The sequence below is a fragment of the Microtus oregoni genome, unplaced genomic scaffold (genome assembly GCF_018167655.1).
Source record: "Microtus oregoni isolate MIOR12 unplaced genomic scaffold, Mior012 000000F_ref0000247, whole genome shotgun sequence".
In the NCBI taxonomy this organism is placed as follows: Eukaryota; Metazoa; Chordata; class Mammalia; order Rodentia; family Cricetidae; genus Microtus; species Microtus oregoni.
In genome coordinates this window covers 38,930,099-38,945,364 of record NW_024543059.1, presented here as the reverse complement: position 1 = coordinate 38,945,364, position 15,266 = coordinate 38,930,099, and the positions used below count along the sequence as shown (strand labels likewise).

The following is a 15,266-nucleotide window of genomic DNA, read 5'->3' as shown; positions in this document are numbered from 1 at the left end:
ACAAAAATATTTTACATTGAAGTGACCTTTGAGAAACCACAAATGCTGAGCAAAATTCATCACACTGATAAAGTTAATGGCTAATACCTCAAGCAAAGCAGCAAGGAGGTGCTCACACAAACCTGCCATCTCCTTACCTGGACAGGCTCTCAATGAGAGCAGTGGAATGCCACAAACTGACTCCACATAGTTTGACACAGTTCACTGCTAAGTCAAAAGTACCATGTTTTGTTTGCTTGTTTGACTGTCTTCTGTGTGTGTGCATATGTGCATGCACATGTATGTCCAGACGTTCATTTACATGTATGTTCGCTAGCACATAGAGACCAGAGATTGACTTGGGGTACCTTACTCTACCACTCACCACCACTGGAGCCCAGATTCTCGGATGACTCGGCCTGCTAGCTAGGCATCTTGGTGCAGGGAGCCCCCAGTGCCCCCAGTGCACCTGACCACAGATGGGCTGCCACAGCCCTCGGTAATGACATGGATGCTGGGAATGTGCACTCCAGTCCTCCTGTTTTTGTGGCAAGTGCTTTATCACTGATCCATCTCCCTAGTTACCCCCACCCCGACACACAGAGATACACAGCATACAGATACACAGCACACAGATACACAGCATTGCCACAAAGAAACTAGAAGCAAAAGTCGCTGCGTACAGGTTCATGAACTTAGTAAGCACTCTTCCTAGCCACATGTAATATTTCAAAAGACTAAGTCCTCTGGTAACTAGTATTTGAACCCTTTTACTCCAGAGTGCACTGAGAGAAAAATTTCTAAATACCATTTCAGTTCCTACGCATTCATATCACAAAGAAATGAGAAGATGAGCTGGGCGGTGGTGGCGCACGCCTTTAACCCCAGCTCTTGGGTGGCAGAAGCAGGTAGATCTCTGTGAGTTCGAGGCCAGCCTGGTCTACAAGAGCTAGTTCCAGGACAGGATCCAATGCTACAGAGAAATCCTGTCTTGAAAAACCAAAACCAAAAAAGAAAATAAATAAATAAAAAGATGCCTCAAAGACACGAGGGTGCTCTGACAATAGCAATTGTCAATGAGGAAGGATTCGAAAGTTCAGTCTGTAGGTGAGGCACACACCAACTCCCATGTGACCAGATCCTACAGCTGGCTCCTGTCTGGCTAGACAAGGACCTTTTCATTTCTACACAGTTTACTAGGTTAAGAATAAAGTAAAAATAAATAACAAACTGCAATTAACCAAATTGGAACTCTAAAGTGACATTTTCATGGGGCCATCACATCGACAGGTACTTGCACACACACAGTATACAGACAGACAAGTAGGTATATACATGCAGGCATAAAAAAATTAAACTTAAAACAGAAAGCCATTCCAGATATGCCCCAGTGTGAAAACAGAAGTGGCCCTAATAAGGAAGGTCTCCATTTTCTGTTCCTCCATGACAGAAAGCCCTGGAACTAACGTACAGGAGCTTGAAGATGGAGAACTAGAAACACCTGCATGCTCTCAATGTAGAGGCTTGAAGGAAGAACAATGGAGGGAAACTCCAGGAAAGGGACCAGATGGCAGGATGGTAACTCCTGACTAGATTAGCGGTAACGTCTAAAAAAGACTAACAGAAACAGGATGCTTTGGGACAGAGTGGAGAGAGGAAAATGTAAGAACTTGTGAGGATTACTATACACACACAGAGACACATGTACATATGTACACATACAGACATACATACACACATGTACATACAGACACACACACAAAGAAACACTCAGATGTGCACAAACTCGTGTGCACACATGCATAAAAAGAGAGACAGATACACAAAGACATACCCAGAGCATGCGATCATCTTTTAAATAAACAACATGGCTGTCAAGATGGCTCAGCAGGTAAAGGTGCCTGCGACCAAGCTTGAATCTGATGCCTGAGAATCACAAAGTGGAAGAAGAGAATGGACTTGTCAAGTTGTTTCTGCTCAATGCGTGCGCTCGCACGCACACACACACACACACACACACACACACACACACACACGACTAGTGAGATAGATAGTTCAGTAGATAAAGGCACTTGCTGCCAAGCCTGACAACCTGGAACCTACATGGCTCAAAGACAGAACTACCCTCTGACCACCACATGCATTCTGCGGTACGCATATACCCACCCCACCATACACAATACATAATATAAAAAAGAGAGAAAAAGGTTAAGCAAAATGCAATTAAGTTTTTAAGCAAGTTAGACAATATTAAAACTGATTACAAGATGCCCCATAAAGCAATAGATTCACAAAGGACTAAATCCTACAGAAAAAATCTAGCTTGCATAAATTTCACTCTAGTCAACATTATGAATGTTTAACTATACAGCACAGTGGAATAATAATTAAGAGTGTACTTCGCCATGGGGTATAACTGATATATTCCAATCACAAACAAATCACCATAAATCAAATATTATAGTCTAGACTAACCTGATAGGCGAAGTTTACTAGGCTCTATTTCTGTAATGAATGACGTCCAGCTTTACAAAAGAGCCCCGAATAGCAGCCCCATCAGCACCTTGGACAGCAGACTGCAGCACCACAAGGCTCCTGGGAAGCAAAGCCTGAGTCAAACATCCAGGAGGGCCAGTTTAACGACCGTAACTCACCTTATCTTTGAAGATATGTGGATTTTGGTATATGAAATCTCTGTAGCTTTCTGTGCGGACTTTGTCCTAGAATAGAAAGCATAGCACTGTGTTTACAGGGACAATCTGAGCAAATTAATTCTTCTATGAACTTACGGCTACTGAATTATACTGCTAGCTTCAACAGTTAGGTTCTGCCTGGGAAACTGAGCTATTTAATTTTTTTTCTAAAAGAAAATAAAGAACAAATTTTCAACAACATATACATTTTTTATATAAAAGTAACAGTGAAAGTCAGATCTAGCCATTAGTTTGAAATGTGCATGTCTTTCTCTTTTCACACAGTCACTGTGAGGCTCAGGAGATGATAAACACTAGGAGAAGGACCTTTTCAGCTGAGCCTGGCTCCCTGCACTGAAGCTAGGGACAAGGATCAGAAAAACAGAACATGAAAAGGTGAGGTACACAGGGATCGCGAATCCACACTGCTGAAGTTCTTATAAGAAAGCCACATCAGCATCTGATTTATAGCACTATTTGTTTCTAGAAATGTCTGCAGTAGGAAATGATGCTTCAAAGCCTGTAGGCCTAGAAGGAAATCGTGTGAGCCCTGCAGTGCACACTACCAGACTCCACGCTCAGGAGTTTCTCATAAGCTGTGACCATGCAGGCCTATAGCATTTTCACACTGTTGCACCCCTAAGTCAGACACACAGCCTGCAGGTGACGGGGGAGAGCTCAGCAGCCAGCGAGGAAAACTGAGTGCAGTAAAAACAGGTGTCACCAAGTGAGATTCTAGCTTTGGGTTTCACATAAAAATAAAGACTGTCTGCTGGTGGGGGCACACACCTTTAATCCCAGCACTCAGGAGGCAGACGTAGCAGGATCTCTGTGAGTTCAAGGCCAGCCTGGTCTACAGAGGGAGTTCCAGGACAGGTTTCAAAGCTACAGAGAAACCCTGTCTCAAAAAACCAAAAAGAAATTCTCAAGAATAAAAAAAAAAAAAAAGACTAACAAATAAAAATCACATGCCCCTTTCAAAGGACACCATTTTGTACATTTTCTGCTGAAACAACAGACTTCAGAGTGCGTCAGTCACAGATGCAGCAGCTCAGAAGGTTCGGACCCATCACCCCGTCTTTCCATGCTCCAACTACAGTCCTAACTGCAGGCACTGCTTCCTGGCTGAGCTCTGCTCCCCGTGGCCTCAGCCATTGTCTGTGTTGTTCGTAAGCTCATCACACGGAGCCTCGGCTGAATAACTGACCTTTGCTAGAAAAACCCACAATCATGGATAGGAAAGCTACTAAAGAACTCGCCTTAAACACTGTTTCCAAGCCAGGATGGCGGTGAAGCCTCTGACCCCGCAACATGTGGCAGTGGGTGTTGAAAGTCAAGTCATCTTGTCTAAACAGAGAATCTAGGCCAGTCTAGGCTACATGAGACCCTGCCTCACACAAACAAAACAACAACAAAGAAAATCTTCAAAATGAAAGTTCGGAAGATTTACTCTAATGAAGACTAACGTGAGTACAGAGTAAAACCTGGAGTGCACCTTTCACACCAACCAGAAGAAAGGAACAAACCAGAGCTCGGATCCGCAGGAGCCCCGTGTGCAGGTGAGAGGCGCTCAGCAACATTCCTCCAGACAATCCACTGCAGATGAGCCTCAAGCCTCATGCTACAATTTTATATCCGCCCATCACCTCAAGGTGCACTGGCAGAGGAAGGGGACACAAAGCCCAGGCCAGCTGCAGGTACCCATACTTCATGCTATGAACAGCACGGTGACCAGCACACCCACACACCCAGACAGCAACTGCCGTAGCAAACGCAGACAGACTGGGGTGCAGCCCAGGATCTGTCTTATAGCTAACAAGGAGCAAGGGCTATCTAAAGTTTATTTAAACTATACCCTGTCTACTGAGTCTTTAAACTTTAAACAATTACGTTAATCCAAACCCTAGAAGTAAGATTACAATTACGATAAAATGTCTGCACCCAAACAAGAAAACCCGCCCATCAGTCTATAAATGCTTTACACTAAGTGCTTCCCAATGTGAAATTCTTGTCAGAATTAGGTAGATTTTCTGTCACAAGATCCACCGAACAGTTTATTTGTGCTGAAAGCTGTTCTGGTGAGAAACAGGAAATACAGCCTGCTCCAAGGCACGCCCACTTCTTAACTTAGCCAATATCAAACCCACCAACATCTCCAAGAGCAATCCTGTAGCACAGGAAGGGAAACTAAGTCAGAAACTGTGCCTAAGTGATCCTTTAAAAGTAAAGAACCTCTCATCTGGAGTCTCCGTTTGCAGTGGTCACGTGTCAGTCTCTAGTTGCTGGCACAGGCACAGGAGTCCTAGGCAGAGCTAGCTCTGCTCAGCTGTAAGCAAAGTAGCCATCTCTTCTCATTGCAGTGGAAAGGCTTCCATCCACGGCAACTCCAGTGACCAGGACCTGTCTGCAAAGGCTGCCCAGGTTCCACAGCAGATACAGGGGGCATGCAGCACTAAGTTGACAGGGATCTAAAACAACCAACCGGGCTTAGATGATACTTTATTATCACAGAAACTATTCTACCACGAATATGAAGATGCATGGTGTTGTGGGATATCTGATCACACTGTGAAACTCTGAGACTGTGTTAATAAAATTAACTTTGGATGGGGGCAGAGCCACAGACTAGGTGACAAGAACTAGCCACACAGAAGACACACAGGAAGGAATAGAGAAAGATTTAGAGATTCACAGCCTTTTTTTGATCAGGGACGTGTGGAGAGAGATGCGCTTGCTGAGTCTGCGGTTAAAAAAGGCAGGTTGACTGGTCGCTCCTCCTCTACTTCTCTGATCTATCAGGTTTTACTCTTATTCCTGTAATCTGCGATCGTTGGTAAATGTGCTGTAAGTAGGTAAAGTTAGAAACTACTTCTCTCTTATATGGGCATCACTACTGTGACTATTAAACCTGAACAGATTCAAATATCAGGGCTGACCACACTGGGAAACATCTCTACATTTTCAGTGATTCATGATACTGTGAGAATTATTGAAATTAACCTTAAGATAACTGTTTGCCCAAACCAAGTCAACATTGCTATTTTAAAAACTCAAACTGTTTCTTTTCCAGGTTAAAAAACAAACATGTCATTTAATTCCTACTTAACATGGTAGATGTTCCTAGAAAGACCAGACCACAAAACAGTTGTTTTTTTTTTTCAATTTCAAGTAAAAACGTGTCGTCACAAAGAAAAGATGAACGCTGTCTTAAATAGGATTCACAGGGACTTGACCCCTTTGTAATCTTTTCATCTGAGGAACAGTTATCTAAGCACAAGAGGTACACACACACATACTCGCTCACTCGCTCTTAAGTATTAAGGCCTATCTTGCAGGGTTCTCCCTTGGCGGATTTGAAGCACATGAACTCTGTCCAACCTTCAGCATTTCTTCATGTATCCCATAATGCCCGTAGGAGCTGAAGTAGACACCATCCTCATCCTCCTGCAGGTCTGCAATGGCAGTGGTGGAGGAGCAGGTTCTGACATCTACGTTCATCACAAAGTCCTGAGCAAATTGTCTGTAATCAATTTGAAATACACCCTTGAGACAGGTTTACTGGACCATGAGAAAGGAAAGGCTGGAGGGTGAGGAAGGGGAGGGGGACTGGGACAGTGTGCCCAGAATCTTAAATCCTGTTCTAGCTAAAGCCCCGACAGCGCCCTCTGCTGGATCTGAAGCAATGTCTGGGTACACTGCTTTATTCAAATGTATTTTTCCTACTGTTCTAAAAACCCTTTTTAGCATTTAAATCAATAAAGCCTGTTTCAACTTTGAATGCTCTTAAAATGGGTTAAATGAGCAGAAAGCAGACCCAAGTCAGCTGATCCTACTGACTCCAGTTCCCACACTCAGCTGGTGACACACTAGTGATCTACAAGGTAGACGAGAGGGAGGAGGACAGAAGAACAAAGCTGAGCTGGTGATGGGGGACTAAGTTCCCAGCATAAAAGTCAGAAACAAGGACGAGGAACTTGATAGACTCTGCTCTCCCTGGCACCAGACATTCTGGCCAGCCGTCACATAGGAACTCGGGTACTAGCAACCAGCTTACAGATCCAGAAGGTGGCATGTATGGGTCCACATGTGAAGGCCTGTGCCACCTCTAGACTACCAAGCGCCCCTAGGAGATGCAGGACTCCTGGAGAATGAGAACTCGGTGGGGGGAAACTACCCTGTCTCTCTGGTTCTTTGGCTGTTCTACACTACTGTCACATTTTGCTTTTTAAAAACAATTCAACACTTTCCCCCAATACCTAAAATAATAATAATTCTTTTGTTACTGAAAAATTAGGATAGGACAATTAAAGAGGTGAAACCAACTAGAAATAAGAAACTTGAAAAGCAGGAAGTATTAAAAACAAATATTCAAGAGGAAATTAAAAGAGCCACATGCAAAGTAACTATGGAGTATTTACAAGTAGATAAAAATGCAGTTCTACAGTAATCTATATCCACACGCTATGAAACTCCTAAAGTAAGCATATCCACTGAGTGTCTAGTATTCCAAGTGTTCTACCCAGAACTACACTACATCTAAGGCAGCGTTTGGTTGGACCGGCAGTTACTTCATCTTCTGCAGATCCTCGCGTGCTCGAGCCAAGGCAGCCTCAGCAGACAGCGCCCGCGCCTCCATGAGCTTCAATTTTTCAACAATGGACGTATTTTCACTGAGTCCATTGGGGTATGAGAAGGGAGTCGACACCGGCTCATAAAGATCTTCTACATCTAAAAGATACAGACATCATTATCAGATTACCTCACAACAGCACAGTGGGGACAAACAGCTTAAGTGCCAACCATGGGCAAGTGAGAAAAACTATTCAAAGCACTTTTCACAATACTTGACATCCAAGCTCTCTGATTTGATCGCATGGAGTATGAGAGCCTGCTTTTCATTAGCCAGCTAAACTGAGCATGTGCATGCACAGACAAACGAAACCAAACACAGGGGGAACCTTCGGGGTTTCCCAGTAAGTTCTCAAGAGTGTGCATATTACACTACATCTCGCTCTCAAAACAACCTGATATGCAAACAGTTATCCCTACTTCAGACACAGGGAAAATAAATTTCAAAAAAGCTAAGTGACCAACTCAGAAGTCATACAGTTATTTATTGGAGAAGAGAAAACTCAAAACCTGTCTTACCAGCCCAGGTTCTTGACCCTTACAGAGCCACCTCTCAGTCTGTGTCCTTAGCCCCAGAATGGGAGAGAGCATGTGCAGACACACAGGCCATCCTGCTGGGTGTAGCAAGAATGAGCCTGGAGGGTAACGTGTGAAGGAAAACACACCAATACCAAAGGGCAAACACAAAATCTCACTCAGCAGTGCATTTACAGAGGCAGAGAGAGAATTGTGCTGCCATAAGCCAGGGCGGTAAGCTTTTACTTCAGGTGAACACAGTCAGGACATCTCACGCATGTGACTACAGCTGATGCCCTGGTGTACAGTGAAATGTGCCAATACAGCAGACCTTAAGTGTTCTCATCACACGTAAAATGGTAGGTAAAATGCTGGATGCTGATTTGCTTGACTGCGGCAATCATTTCATAATACCTATGTTCACAGGATCCCAATCCTGCACCCCAAAGGTTATATTCAATCACACCTTCATCAAATGAGGAAGACAGGTCATTCTTTAAGAACTTCCGTATATCCAAAACCTTCCCATCCTGGGCAAGACACTAATATTTTATTACTTATATTATGATGCAGCAAAAATCTTAGGTTAAAAAAAAAAACATTATCTTATTGGGAAGTCGTGGTGCTGTCTTTAATCCCAGCACTTAGAGGCAGAGGCAGGTAGATTTCTATGAGTTTAAGGCCAGCCTGGTCTACAGAATGAGCTCCAGGACAGACAGGGCTACACAGAAGAACCCTGTATTGAAAAACAAAAACAAAACAAACAAACCAAATTTTGACTTAATCTTAATTATGTCATTAACTTCTAGCATACAAACAACTGTGCAAACAGAGATGGAGCCAGTGATTCTTCAGCAGCCCCAGAATCAGCAGCAGATCAACTATCAGGTCTACCTAATGCACAAACACTGCTGGCGCTGTTCTCTTCCATGCAGTACTCTGCCCCCATTCAGGATTCTGCTGTGATACTTATGCTGTGACACTTCTTCAGGGTTGGGACCCAACAGCAAAGCCAACCAGGACACACAGAGCCGCACCACTGACCTCCATTCAGAGACAGAACAGAGCCATCTCGTGCATTTGAACACTCAGTCCCCAGCTGGTGCACTGTTCAGGATGTTATAGATCCTTTAGGAGGTAGAGCCCACTACAGGAAGTGGGTCACTGGGAGTTTTATTTATTTGTATTTATGGTATGTGTATCTGCTAGTCTGGGTGTGCATCATATATAGGCAGGCGCTAACAGAGGCCAGAAGAGGGTGGCATATCCCTTGGAAATGGAGTTGTGACCTGCCATGTGTGTACTGGGAACCAAAGAGGCAGTGTATGTTCTTCACCTCTGTGCCATCTCTCCAACCCCATTCTAAGCCTCATCCACTCTAGACTTTCCCTGCTAGTGTAGAATGAGCCTTTCAAAAGGTCAACAAGGGGCTGGAGAGATGGCTCAGTGGTTAAGAGCATTGTCTGCCCTTCCAAAGGTCCTGAGTTCAATTCCCAGCAACCACATGGTGGCTCACAACCATCTGTAATGAGGTCTGGTGCCCTCTTCTGGCCTGCACACATACATGCAGACAGATTATTGTATACATAATAATTTTTTTTTTTAAAAAAAAAAGGTCAACAAGAATAAGCTGTTGCTCCTTCCAACTACATCTTTTTTTTTTTTTTTTTTTTTTTTTTTGGTTTTTCGAGACAGGGTTTCTCTGTAGCTTTGGAGCCTGTCCTGGAACTAGCTCTTGTAGACCAGGCTGGCCTCGAACTCACAGAGATCCGCCTGCCTCTGCCTCCCGAGTGCTGGGATTAAAGGAGTGCGCCACCACCGCCCGGCCCAACTGCATCTTTTGAGTACCTGATCAGATCAACCACAAAACCAATACAAATCCTTACTTGGTATTTTATTTCCAAATTCAAGCTGTTTGGCAAGCTTGGCTTTAATTTGGCTCCAATAAAAATTAGTCATAATTTAATATTAATATGCAGCACCGTTTAGGGATGTTAATGTTATAAACTGAAGGGAAAGAGAAGCAATAAACAATAGCAGCCCTGGAGGAGGTGGCCCTACTGCATGAAGCACTGAGTACTGTGGGAAGCAGAACTCTACAGAGTTCATAGAGAACAGGCCTGTTCTCTTTAAGAATATATTGCTCCAAGTGTGGTTGCCCACAATTTATTCAGCCACTCTCTTTTGAAGGGAGCATTTACTTTCTAATAAATAAGCTACAATGCTGCAATAAGTAATTCTGTGTGTCTACTTGGAATGAGAGAGCAACACAATGTTCAGGAGAAAGAATGCAGTCTTGTTGGGGCTGGGAGTACTTTAGGGTCAAACCTAGGATATGAGAGGCAAGCATGGCTCCATTGGCTCAGCTACATCCCCTGGCCTGAGATTCATTCTTTCTGTGAACACTGACAGCCTGCGAGGTCCTCAGAGATGAAGCCATGTCCAGAGGGTGGCTCTACAGGAGGCCTGAAAGTGAACCTTCTCTGAACCATGTTTTCCGTATCATACTACAGATCCATCATAAAGTTTAATCGATAAACAAAACACAAAAATAAATTAACAACAATTAATGACAAACATAACAAGATGCTATAATAAAAAGCATATGGATACAGTCTCCCGAAAGGATCACGTGACTATGAGTGCTATGTTACTGCAGTACACAATCCCATCACTACAACCGAAGAGTGGGGAGCACACAGTTTGGATACACTGAACAGAACCAGGAGGCACAGGCCATGGGGAGAAAGAACTGCCCTGCACAATACTTCATGCCTTCAGAACAGCAACCAACTTAAAACTCACAAACTGGTTATTTTGGGAAATATTTACCCTTTAATCAACCAGGTAAAACAATGGAAAGCAAAAAAAAAAAAAAAAAAAAATCACTTGGGGCAGAGGTGGGTATGATTAACATTCATTTTCACAAAGCACTTCACTTTCGTTTGGTGTAACAAGCGGTGAGGCCAGCTAAAGCAGATAAAGAAGGTTTATCTTACCAAACTGAAGCAAAAGGTCATCTTCCAGCACTGGCTTCAGGTACTCATCCTTCTCCCAAGGCACAGGGCTGTATATGGAATTCATATACTCAACCGTAGGATTCTGGATATGAAGTTAAAGCACACTGTATTCGTTACATGGAATAACAAAGCTCCCTTAAAAAGAGTGGGGAACTTAAGCAAGAAAAAAAAAAAAGAACTCAATTTGCACAAGACTGGTACATCTGTGCTTAGCTGCCATTTTAAACGGCTGAAGTATATTCTCTTATTGTCTGATGCAGGCAAAGTGACCCCAGCTCAAACATTCATTTAAATAGGACAAACAACAAAATGCTTGAAAAAAAAAACAAACAAACTGAACAATGTAGGAGAGATGGCTCAAAGGTTAAAAGCAGTGGCTGTTCTTCCAGAGGAGGTAGGTTCTATTCCCAGCACCCACATGATGGCTCACAGCCACCTATAACCCAAGTTCCAGAGAATCCAACATCCTCCTCTTCTGGCTTCCGCAGGCACCAGGAACGCAGGTAAAACATTCATACACAAAAATTAAAACAGAAATTTTAAAAAAAGAGAATAATCTGTGAAAAAAAAACACCCAAAGTACTTAGAATCAGACTAGAAATTATTGGATTTTACAGAAACAGTTTTCCTTTTATCTGACAATTGCTTTTCGCACAGTATCGATTTAACACTGTTAAACAGGGAAGGAGTAAGCAGGTGACACCCCCACCTGGAGCTTCACCCTGCACTCTGTCCTCACACCCACAATTCCTACAATATGAAAATGCCAGATCTGAAACAACTGCTAATATTCTATTAAGTAATCAGCATGGCAACCTATGCAAACTTCATAAATTCAGTTTCCAGGTCAGGAAGCCCTGGCACAAGCCTTTAATCCCAGCACTTGGGAAGCAGAGGTGGGCGGGTGTGAGTTCAAGGCCAGTGTGGTTCAAGGACAGTTAGGGGTGTTACACAGAGAAACCCTGCCTCAGAAAACAAACAAACAAATAAATAAATGAACATTAAGTTTCCAACTTACCTTAAGTCTAATAAAATTTATTAGTTTAATGTATCCATAAAATTCAAGTCCTAAATGGAAGAAGAGAAGTCACAGATTTTAATATATGTGTTTTAACTGACACATAAGCGTTCTTGACCTCTAAACTATCACTTTTGTTTGGAATTTTGTGTTAAGAATTAGAAACTATAATTTTCATACTTGTAAATACCTAACTGAGAAACAGCCATATTTAACAAGTTTCAAGGTGCTTTTCTTGCATTTTTTATTATTATAATGTATAATGTGGGAGGTATGGTATGTGTGTCGGGGAGGGGTGACAGGTGTGTGTCCTGGCTGTCTTTTTCCACCTTTGCGGAGCAAACTCAGGCTGTCATACTTGTGTGGCTAAGTGGATAAGCGCACTTACACAACAAGCATGAGGACGTGAGTTCGAATCCCCAACACCATATAAAACACCAAGCAGAGGGGTGGTATCTTACAATGTCATTGCTTGGGAGGCAGAGACCAGGGATCATTTGAGTAGGCTGGCAAGCCAGACCATCCACATCAGCAAGTTCAGGGTTCAAGTGAGAGACCCTGCCTCAACCCAGGAAGTGGAGTACAACTGGGGAAGTCACCTGACATCCACTTTGGGGAAGCAAGCACAAAGAAAAGGAAGGGTCTGGAAAATTATAAAATTTGAGGCTAAACTTCACAAACAAAACTGTTTTTATTCTAAGAGATACTCACCATGTTTATGGACCATACTATCAATATTAAATTGATGCTCCAACTTACAGTGTGAAAATGTTTCCTCAGCAGACGTGAACAACCTAAAGAGACAAGCAAAGCCTCATGGGACAGTCTGCAGAAGAAGTCAAAGTACTGACCCCCGCCCCAAAATTACCCAAAGGCTTCTGAGTAACACAGCTTTCCCTGATAAATTTTGTGTCATAAAAGTTCCCTACTTGATTCTCTATCTCCTCCCGGAGGTGAACCAGCAGGGCGCATGCGTTTAGACAAAGCATACAGCTGGCACACTGGCTGTCCACAGCCCCTACATTACAACGGGAAGAGTAACACTTCTGTTTGTCCCCTCCAACACTGAAGGACACGGAGGACAAGAACGCACAGCAGAGACTCTGCATCCCTTCTCTGTTTGCCTAGCGCACAGGTAAATGCTTGCCAGGATAGGTCATCTGGAGCGTCCTCACAGCTATCACAGGGCACTGCACCAATAAATGTTCATTCCTCCTCTCCAGTAAGGTGCCACCTGGGAACTCATATGTCACCAGTCTGCAACATGCCCCAAATGTTGGGGGCTCAGCAGCACTGGTCAATGTCAAACACCCCTTTTGAGCCCACACACCCAAAGTTACTGTCTTGAAACTAAGATGCAAAAAGTAGATGTGTTCTGGGACTGTAAACCCGCAGCTTCGTGACCTTGAACAAGCTGGTGGCTCTGCAGCCTCATTTCCCCTAAGTACAAAAGGCATCAATTCCTCCCTCAATCATGGAGGTGGGCTAGGGCTGTTTACCTGGCTCCAGGAGAAGACTACTGGTAATGTTACAGGATGGCAGAAACAGAAACGCCCTCCAGAGTGTGCACTCCCAAAATCGTTACCCAAGTAACAGGATTAAAACTACCCATACTGTGTCTTCCTTCATGGAAACAGAGGACTCCATCCCTGATTTAAGACTGAAGTGTAGAGTTCTGCTTTTTCGGTGTGTGGGGGAGGTCAAGCAAGGTAGTTCAGGTTAGCCTGGGATTCATGGCCATTCTCCCGCCTCAGCCTCCAGAGGGATTGTATGCCAAGCCCGAAGTATGATGTGTGTGTGTGTGTGTGTGTGTGTGTTGGGGGCGTTGACTGGGTCCCGGAGTATGATCTGTGTGTATCTGTGTTGGGGGCGTTGACTGGGTCCCGGAGTGTGTGTGTGTGTGTTGGGGGCGTTGACTGGGTCCCGGAGTATGACCTGTGTGTATCTGTGTTGGGGGCATTGACTGGGTCCCGGAGTGTGTGTGTGTGTTGGGGGCGTTGACTGGGTCCCGGAGTATGATCTGTGTGTATGTGTGTTGGGGGCGTTGACTGGGTTGCAGAGACAAACCCAGAGCGGCTCCCGGCTCCGCCCCCCCGGAACACGTGAGCGGCCCCTGTCAATCAGCAGCCAGACGTGGGCCACGGCCTCCGGCCCGCCACGTGCTAGCTAGTTCCGTCGCGCGCTTGCCACGCGGGCACGAACCTGTCACAGAACAGGCAGGGCGTGTGCTGCCGGCCGTGCGCGGGCTCAGCATCCTCGTCTTCCCAGCCGGCGTCGTCTCCGCTGTCCGACAGCTCCGGGGGCTCCGGCCCCAGCTCGGCGCCTTGGCCTGCGGGGCACACAGTCAGCGCCAGCGCCGGGACCCGCGCCCGCCCTCCCTCGCCCCGCCGCCCGCGCGAGGGACCCACCGTTCCCCGCCGCCAGCGAACACATGGCCGCCGACTAGGCGCGCGGCCGCACAGCGCGGCACCGGAGCCACGAGCGAGCGCGGACGCGCGGTAGCCACCAAGCAACACAGACGCCGGCCGTGCGCCGGCCCGAGAGCGCTTCCGGGTCACGTGGGGCTACGGGGGTGGGGCGAGAGGACGGGCGCCACTCCCGTCCGCTGCAGAGTGGACGCGTGCGCAAAGGCAAGGTTGAGCGCGACCTGCCGCAGCGCCATCTGGCGGCGGAGGTGGTCAGTGCAGGCTAGGCTCGGAACTCCAGAGCCCAGTACAGAAGAAAGGCTCCGGGGGGGGGGAAAAAAAAAAAAACCTTTCTGCCTGAAAGCTGGGTATGCACTGTTGATATCAAATGGAGCCAAATCCTCCCCGCCCCGCGCCTCCTACTAGGGGTGTTAAAGTGGGAAAGTGAGAACATGGGGACACACACTCTTTGAACCCTATTTCAGTAGCTAGAATTCTAAGATCGTAAGACCCCTGCCTTCTCTGGGCCTCAGTTTCCTGTCTGGTAAAACAAACACGATCATGACTGTAGTAGCCTGAGGGCTATAGTGAGGGTTACATGGGTTCATGTGTGTTAAAAATTTAGGCATTAACTTGATCCCACACCATGGAAACAAGAGGACTGTTTGGTATGTGCCAGCAAACGATGCTGTCTACCTGGCAATGGGGCGATTCCCACTTGTCAGGCTGCTTCCTTTCTAATATTCCTAGTATCTAACCATGGAATTCCCTCAGACAGGCGAGCAGCAGTAATTCTGGGTAGGTCATGCCTACAAGCTGCAGTCTAAGGCTGGATTACGCATGGGGCATGTTTGAGGACATAGCCAGCTAGGCTTGCCTAATGCTTGCCATCAGCTCGGCTCAACTGCCCGCCGCCGTGCACACCCTCAAACCTGTGTCCTGCTGATCTCTGAAGCGCTTTAGTGGGCGGTTCCGCCTTTTCCGCTCCACCACCCGGACTTTCCTC

General features: G+C 45.4%; 1 protein-coding gene across 2 annotated transcripts in view; it reads right to left on the bottom strand.

Annotated features, from left to right (window-relative positions):
- The window catches only part of Prmt3 (protein arginine methyltransferase 3), a 73,178-nt gene extending 58,775 nt beyond the window's left edge, over window positions 1-14,403 (bottom strand). The window contains exons 1-8 of one of the 2 annotated variants that reach the window (XM_041649881.1): window positions 14,264-14,403; window positions 14,058-14,184; window positions 12,567-12,649; window positions 11,856-11,905; window positions 10,817-10,919; window positions 7,241-7,400; window positions 6,051-6,192; window positions 2,634-2,699 (exon numbers count right to left, since the gene is read on the bottom strand). In XM_041649881.1, the coding sequence (XP_041505815.1) occupies window positions 2,634-2,699; window positions 6,051-6,192; window positions 7,241-7,400; window positions 10,817-10,919; window positions 11,856-11,905; window positions 12,567-12,649; window positions 14,058-14,184; window positions 14,264-14,288 (756 nt within the window). In that variant the 5' untranslated portion in view covers window positions 14,289-14,403. Of the gene's footprint in view, window positions 1-2,633; window positions 2,700-6,050; window positions 6,193-7,240; window positions 7,401-10,816; window positions 10,920-11,855; window positions 11,906-12,566; window positions 12,650-14,057; window positions 14,185-14,263 lie in introns of those variants that run through there. The other variant, XM_041649891.1, reaches the window with a different exon arrangement.
- Window positions 14,404-15,266: the final 863 nt, after the last annotated feature.